Genomic DNA, 9477 nt, shown 5'->3' on the forward strand with positions numbered 1-9477 from the left:
AACCTGAAATTATAATTGTGTTTTTAGTGATCAAAATATACAACGGCAAATTGTGTCAGTATCGGCAAAACGTAAAGCTGTTGAAGATAGTAATGAGAAACCTAGTAAAATAGTGTGTACTGTTATTAAAAGCATTCCTCGATCTGAAGCGTTGCAAGTAAGTGACTTGCATAATATCAAGCGAAATCTTTACAATGCAAAGCGAAAGAAATTTCCTCCTTTGCCAAAATCTGGGGAAGAAGTTCAAAATATGCTGGATGATATACAGGTGGTAACAAATCGAGACGAAAATTTTATTCTTAGTAATGACAAAGTAAATGGTATTATAATTTTTGGGTGCAAAACAAATATTAGTCAAAAGTAGGTAGGTACTCCTAAGTTTTTAGACACATAATTTAACTACACAAGGGATCAAATTTTTAATGTAATATTTTGGCAAAAACGTATTCAACCTATTCTATTGTACTATGGTGCAACGCATTATAACGATTATATATATCTGTTTAAACTTTTAAACACTCAGAGCCATTTCAGTTTATAGAATTTGACTACTAAATATGGGTACCAGGTGATACAATAAAAAAATGAATACCACTAAATAATTATGTACCGACTTATTGGCAAGTACTATGACCTACTTATTAGAAACCTTGTTTTTAATTTTTTACACTTAACTGCAAAAATTACGCTTATTCACTCAATGATATTTTCAAAATGATACACAGATTATTATTTTAGAATGAATGATCACACATTCTAACTATATTATAAGGCACGAACCGTCACGTTTAATTATTGATGTAAGACGCAAATCACCAAGTATCTATCATTAGTAGTCGTGTAAATTATTATATTATTGTTAGTTTTCTTGTGTGTCAATTCGCATTTATTTTATGCATAGGTAGTAACTGGCCAGCAGTACTCTACAAATGGTGAGTTTTTTCTGTTTTACTTAATTATTTTCTGACTAATTTATAGTGTCGGGAAAGATAAGTGAGTGTTACAACAGTCATCTGACGCGGCGGCGTTTGGTGGTGGTAGAGATTCAATTACTAGCCTTTCCACCCTAATTATGCTTTTCCTTTAATTCTATATATTTTATTTTACTAACTTCGAGAATATTATATTCCGTATACTACAACGAAGGGATGTCCGACATAATAAAAAAGCACCAAACCATTTCTGAAGATACATGTCGAATATATGCAGTCACGAAAAATAAAAAACGTACACAGTTGTACAATCAATACATTCATCGCTCCGTTCAGAATTTAAAATGTTTGTGGTGGTGGTCCTTTAAATATACAATTGATTGTAAAGTATTTGTGGTTATCGTTACATTCAATGAAACAACAACACAATTCGTATTGATTCTTTGCAAATCATATTTTGACAACCTACCACATTAATTAATTAAAAACATTATATGAACATTTACTATTAATAATATAAGTGCAGGTACACTTATGTGGATGACATTTTTATAAATTGTGTTACTATTATAAGAAGATTCAAAAGATTATTGTATTAAAGTAATGCTCGGGATACATTGATTGTCAGACACAAAAGCACAGTTCACGAACAAATACAGAATATTTTAAATCCACACACACACACATGCACACACATCATATTTTTATTACTTGTGTCTACTTAAATATACTGAAACTAAATATGCTGCAATGACTTCTGGCATTTTAAACACATGTATGATCGTTGTTATATACGTGGCCTAATACAGTAGGTTGAACAAGTTTTTGTCAAAATATTTCATTAAATATGTTTTTGCTTGTATAATATACAACGATAAACAAAAAAAGCTTCATGTACCTTCGAATAATATTTCGAAAAAAAATTTGTTCATAAAAATATTAATATATCATTTAATTTTTGCTAAATATCATGTAGATTTCATACACAAAAAATGTTACACCTGCTAACGGTGGAAACCAAAAACATTTTTTTCCGATTTTGATTTTGCTTTTAAAATATTGATATATTTTTTTTTTATATAAAATGGAGACTACGCGTACTTGGCCAATAAAATGGCCCAGGATACAAGACCATAATATTTCACACTCACATTATACTCTTGATAAATAAGTATAGAAACAAATATCCACTGCACCTAAGTCACTGAATTACAATAAGCAGCGAACATAAAAAAATTTGAATAGCAAAAATGTTTTAAAATTCGGAAAAATTCTGAAATATGAATGATATAATATACAATCATAATAAAACATTGCTTGAAATCAATTGCGTAACCGATTTTGAATATCTATACAAATCGATTAAAATCGTCTTGGAAATTAAAAATTATATCAAAAGTAAATATTTGTCACAATGGCAGGTATTCAAAGTTTTTTTTTAAATCGAAACCGTTCTCAGTCGATCATTTATTCTAACATTTTAAACGGTCTGTAATTTTAATAATATCAATAAGTGACTTTAAATTTTAAAAATTTATCGTAATTTTTGTAGTTACGTGTTAAAAAATTAAAAACAAGGTTTCTAATAAGTAGGTCATTATACTTGCTGATAAGTTTGTATATTATTATTTATTAGTATTCAGTCTTTTATTATTTCACCTGTTACCCATATTTCGTAGTCAAAAACACCGAAATGGCTTTAAACATTTTAAACAGATGTGTAAAATCGTTTTAATGCGTAGTACAGAAGCACAATAGAATAGGCTGAAATCGTTTTTGCCAAAATATTACAGTAAAAACTGATTCCATGTATAGATAAATTATGAACTTAAAAAATTACGGATACTTTTGACTAATATTTTAAAATTTCTATGGCGCTTAAACTATGGGTATTGATTTTTATCAGTATCGTTTTTATTTTTTTGAATTATGTGATTCGGTAGCTGCTAGTGGATTTTTAATACTGGGGACATAATATATTAAAATATGATTGCACCCAGCTACTCATTTATTGTGTGCACCATATGTCTATATACTTATTCATGAACCATGTTAATTTGATAAGAGTCTAGTTTTAGATTTATTTTATCTATTGAAAAATATTAAAGATGTCTAACTCTGACAAAATTTAGATAAATTCAAATTGTATGAAATACAATGTTATGCTTATGTTATTATGCGTATCACACATACACCATAGAATAGGTTTAACAGAAATTATACATGTCACATTCTCATCAGAATATCTCAAATATCCATTTAATAGAGAACAGGATTTCAACATGAAATGCATCTAAAGCCTTAGAAAAATATTACCACAAAAATACATTGATGTTTATTTTTATTTAATAGAAGTCATAGTTATAAGTAAATTAGTTATACAATTGTAAATAATATAAAAATGCATATGTTTTACATTTGGTCATTATACGTTTTTCAATTGAAATATAATTCAAAATAATAATTGCAACAATAATAATATATTTATAGACATTTTTGGTAGGGTTGATCTACGAGTATTATGAATGTTTTTCCGGATTAAATTTATTTTAATAACTGTCAATTGAATAACATCATCTGCACTACGTTTTGTACCAATAATTTTGGAAGTTCTAGTGCTAAGATCCGACAGGCTTTTTCGTTTTGCAGCATTACTTAGTTTTTGTGGATAAAGGTGAGCGGTGTCGTCTGGAGTATGATATGCAGAATGTGAAGTAGCATCACTTTTTAAATGTTGATATATTCTTATTACAGGTGTACAGGACCCTTACCAACTGTGACACGATAATATCGATGTTTGTGATCATATTTCTTGTGCTTTTTTGTTCATTTGCAGCTGTTTCTTTCATATAATTAACCACCTTTTTAGCTTCGACTTGAGCAATATTTGGTGAATGACAATAATCCGTTTCTTTTATTAACTCCCCTTACATTTTTTTTAAATTTATATATATTATAATAATACAATAATCTATACTACGTAATACTTACTTAGATGGTTGAGTTGCACTTATAGCCGCGCATCGGCGAATCGACACTCAAAATAAAAAATAAAATAAAAAATATGATAATAATATTATAATATAATATAATATCCTTCCTAATAATACATTGCTCGCATTATAACAAGTGAGTCTCACGTATAGATTTGGCATTTTCAACGGGGAACTCCTCACAATTGTTTCATCGTATTTTTAATGTATTTGTTGTAAATATCCACTGAATAAAAAGTTTTTTTTTGTCTTATGACAAATGTGAGGGGTGTATTTAATTTTATTAAAAATAATGTCGAAAAACGTTTAATAAAACCTTACAGGGGTTAATGTTTTGAAGTTGTGTTGTGTTGTGTTAAAGTGTTGTAATGTATTGTATACAATATGAAAACGATAAAACTGATTATGGCCGGTTATTTTGTCAACGGGTTATTATCTACTGTAAGGGTCTCCAACCCACCACCTGCGGGCCAGATCCGGCCCGCCAAGGTGTTTGCAACGGCCCCCCGCCAAGCTAATTAATGTCTTGAAAATCATATATAAGTTTTCAATGTGCGTTTTTAAATTTTAATTAAATAAATTGAACTTATTATTTTTTCTTTCGGTACTTTTCATAAGTTATGAATCATAACAACTTACAATAGTCAAACATATATTATTTACTGACACTATCTAATAATAATAGAAAAACTCGTCAATCGCACTTATCCGACTTACGTTGTACTCGGAAGTTACACAGTGGTCAGATAAGATACCATCGACTTTTTTCGTTATAATAATAACGCTATCGAACGTGTGATCAACGGGTTTTTCTAACTGTGCAAGTCTACTGTAATATACTTTGCTGTTCTAGTTCTCACTTATTTTAAAGAGCAGTTCCAGACAAAGTTTAGAAATTTCAAATCTGCAGTAGACCGTATTTTAATTTCCGAAAATTGTTTTCAATAAAATTCGAAACTTAACCGACAGACCTTCAGAATGGAGTTATAGAGCTAATATCAAAGACTTTATACTATTTCATGGAAAATAGTCTCCAACAATTTTACACCATGTAGCCAAATTAATCGTTTCCAAATCTCAAAAAACAAGAGTGTGAAATGATGTCAATATTTAGCTCAGCATACTTATGTGAGCAGATTTTTTTGAAAATAAAATATGTCATATCTAAGTACAGAACTAACTTATGTGAGGAACATTTACAAGCGACGCTGCTAATACAAACCAAACTTTTTCGAAATAAATCTTATCTATACCTCAATTTCATAACCTATCCATTCCTCTAAAAATGTTGGCCCTCAATGGCAGGCAAAGCGTATTTGAAATTTGGCCCGCCGTATAAAAAAAGGTTGGAGACCTCTGATCTACCGGATCATTTGTTGTCGGATATTGTTTATCGGATCAAATGACGTGTCACGCAACTGGAGATACATGGGACTCAGCAATACGAAATGCCTAATTATGAGCAAAAAAAAAATATTGAATGGTTCTCATTAAATGATCTATTATTGAACAAAAAAAAAAAAGTTTTTTTAACATAATCAAACTCAAATACTACAGCTCAGCGGTTCCCAAACTTTTTCGTTCTACGCCACCCTTGTAAATTTACTAATATCTCATCCCCCAGCCCTTAAATTAGAGTTTAGGCGAATTATTTTTTTGTGAGCGCTGCAAATAAAACATAATAATTAACTACGTATTTACTATGCACAACTATTTACTTTTATCATTTTTATCATTTTAAAATGTATTATAAATCAACTTACAAAGTAATAATATTAAGTATAAGAAAATAATAAAGAATATAAAAACAAAAATATTAACATTAAATTATAAATAATATCTCAGCCTATCGACTATATTGACTCTAATACCTAATATATAACTGTTATTGATAACCGATAATCTGAAAACTAATACAGTGATTTCAATTTTACACATTGTAAAATAACATAATTATTTTCGTAATTCTACCATCACTTAATAGTTAATACCCCCCACGGTTGGGAACCACTGCTACCGCGAGTATATCACCCGACACAAGTTCAACTGAATTGAGTATGATTTGTAATTAGTATTGAAGTTCTGCTTCTATTCAAAACTACACAGGTCAACACTCCTAGAAAATTCCTATGTTAGTGAACTTGAAAAAAGATTTTATCAATTGGAAAAACAACTTAAATAACAGTTAACCCAACCGATTTCTGGTGTGTAATTCCTACTGAAGATAGAATGGTTCCAGTAGGAGTCTTTCTACCCTAACAATGCTTTTCCTTAATCCTTTATATTGTATTTTACTCACTTCAAGAACATTAGTTTACGTATTCTGTAATGAAGCAATGTCCGCCATTATATCACTATTGGTAGGAATAAAACAACTTTAATGTCATATGATAATCTTCGATGGTAGGCTCTCCGGGAAAGCTACAATTAGCATATTGCAAAACACGGCTGCATGAATGCAACCCAATAAACTTTTTTTGCGGACAAAGAATACGGAGTAAAATAGAATTGAGTATTCGTGAATAATGACACCAGTCATTCATGTCTCCGCAATTAGGAATTAACAGACAATAGTATGCACAAATATCAATAAGTAGAAACGGAATAGAATGATATATATAATACATTAGTTGTTAAGTAAAATCATTAGTGAAAATGCAGATAAAACTGGAAATGAATACAACAAACGCTAAATCAATGGACATTATCATATCTACAATATTCAACGACCTAGTAATAATAATTAAACAATTTGAAACTAATTAGTCAGCTATCTCTTATAAATCAGGACTTGTTCATCGAAGTACTTTGATTAAAACACAGTAGTTAAAACACAACACACTTAGTGTAGACAGTTAATAGTACCTATTCAGTTTAAATTTATCGTCGAAATATATAATATAATATTATATTTATAATTACAAAAAGTTAATTTAGATAATTCTTATATTGCTAAGTTATAATAATATAATGTATTTCTATTACATCAAGTCAACATAATTGAATCATTAAAATATGTGGATGAAGTCAAACGTTTATCTGAAAACAAAAATAAAATATCAGTTAGGTTTATTTTAGTGTACCTATTGCTATTATAGATATATACTTCAGATAGGCACAGGACCTATATACACGGATTGACGAATTATGAGTATTATAATACCAAATGCTATTGACCTCGGGGAAGGCAACAAAATAAATAATAGTAGTTCTGAGAACAGTTCAAGGGGAATCGCGTTGCCGATTACATACGAATAGAGTATGCTAAATCATAATCGATGATAAAAACGCGCACAAGACTACGACGATTAATCAATAGAAGATGTTGATCAGGTTAAAATACAATATTATAAAAGCTACGCTATTCAAATATTATATCAGTAGAAACTGCGACCTTTCATGGCGATAACCAAACTACACGAGATATCGCAATTCGGCCATAATAGCGTGGGCCGATGATATTTTTTGGACCTTGGACGTACACAAGCGATAGTAAGCTCCAGCAATATACTATCAATATGAGATTAGTAGTGGAGATTAGGCCTATATATTGGAGACCCGGGCACCCGATATTCAGACGTGATTGATTAGTGTGAGTACAAACATTTTCACGAAAACAGTCTCTCTAAAATTATTCAACTACACAATAAATATTCAAACAGTTTTACGTCCACCGTAAAATTCATGTTTATAAATATCAAAATGATTTGATTATTACACCTTGTCGTCCATCACCCTCGTACATTCAGCATCTGTACGCGGGATCACTATAGTATCAATCAGAGATTAAATATTATGTTTTATTATCTTATAAATGAATAGTTTGATTGAGTTTATGTAACATAAAAGTTACTTAGGTAGTTAGGTGTACTTAATACATAATATGTATAATACGTATGAGTTAAATATATTTAAATTATAACTTTTTTTATTTATCAAAGAAAATAGAAAACACAATTACATGCTAAAGTTTTTTAAATTTTTGATAGTATCAAAAACAATTTTAAGCAAAATTTGGAAATTGTTAAACCATTAGATGCAAATAATCCAGATATAATGTATTATGTTTTTTCTTCCTAATATCGCCCATAAATATTAATGTGAGATGTAAATGTAAGTTGTTTAATGTCACAACAATTATTGCAATGTAAAGGTACTTATTGTGAATCACAACAAAATTTTAAAATTGTTGGTTAATATTATTCAGTTAATATTATTTATATAATATTTACCTACCGCATGCACTACTAATGTTTACCTTTTAGCGTCGAGCTCCTGGAACTAATTCGAAAATACTTAAGAGGATTCGATACCGATCTGTTTTAAGGAGTTGAATATAGGCAATTTATATAGTACGTGCGTGCAAGACATGGTTACGTGTATGTAGTAACTGATTATTAGTGTGAGTGACTTCCGCACCACCACTATTTCTAATATGACTCACGCACACTCATACACAATATGTCAACGTGTACACCGTCGCGCGCGCGAGCAAATTAAATAGACCGTTTTTTCGACTAAAACATCCAAAATTTTGTCCATCATTCCGATGGACCTAATGATACGATAAGACTTTTAAAAACTGATTTGAATTCGTTATTATGTCTTCTTGAGATCGGCCTAGCCACTTTTTTGAATTTACAATTTTAATTCAGAGTAATCAAAACTTACATTTTTTTAAGTTTCACTATTTCTAAATCCATATTATAAAGATTAGGAGCCGAAATTTGAAAAAGTGACGTGGCCGATCTTAAGAAGGCATAATAACGAATTCAAATCAGTTATTAAAAGTCTTATCGCATTATTAGGTCCATCGGACTGATGGACGAAAGATTGGATGTTTTACTCTAAAAAAATGGTCGGTATCGAATCCCCTTAATTAATTCTTATGATCTATTAATTTGTGATTTAACTAAAATATGAATTCTTACCGGTTAAGTCACTAGAGCTGTATGCATAGCAAAAGACATTTGGATATTTAAAATGCGTATTGGCTAAAAAACAGAAAGGTAAAAAATGTAATTGAATTGATTACATAAATTTGTATTCATATTTATTTGAATATATTTATAGTACTTATACAAAGCTATTTAAATATATATTTTCATATAATATACGTTTTATTTAACGTTCGAGATTTATGTTTTATTGTTCAGTAGCCAGTTTATTAGGTACATACTATTTTCGGCAGTAGAATAATTCCTAAGAAAATGATTCAGTGGTGCTGAAATGATTTCAATTAGGTTTAAGTTGGTTTTTAGTGTTAGTTACTTCATACATGTTACATTTTATGTGGAGACACAGTTATAAATATATATGAATTATAAAAGATTTATAATTGAAACATGTAATAATACATAATTGTAGATCGTTGACAAAAATAACTTACTGGGGTAAACAGTGCCTCTGACTAAAGTCAGCCCTAATATAACGTAAATTACAGGTTATTAATCGTAGGTATGTACTTTTCCATTGACTAATAATAACACATGCTATAAAGGGTATGCATATAATAAAATGATACAACTTACGGAACATGAAAGGCTTGGGGC

At 29.6% G+C, this 9477-nt stretch overlaps 1 protein-coding gene across 1 annotated transcript; it reads left to right on the forward strand.

The window, feature by feature from the left end:
* Positions 1 to 7: 7 nt before the first annotated feature.
* On the forward strand, positions 8 to 338 carry LOC111028037 (the record flags this gene model as incomplete). The annotated part of the gene is made up of 1 exon (XM_022306573.1): positions 8 to 338. A coding segment is annotated over one exon (331 nt), but the record flags the coding sequence as incomplete, so codon positions are not given.
* Positions 339 to 9477: the final 9139 nt, after the last annotated feature.

The sequence above is a fragment of the Myzus persicae genome, unplaced genomic scaffold (assembly GCF_001856785.1).
Source record: "Myzus persicae strain clone G006 unplaced genomic scaffold, MPER_G0061.0, whole genome shotgun sequence".
Lineage (NCBI taxonomy): Eukaryota > Metazoa > Arthropoda > Insecta > Hemiptera > Aphididae > Myzus > Myzus persicae.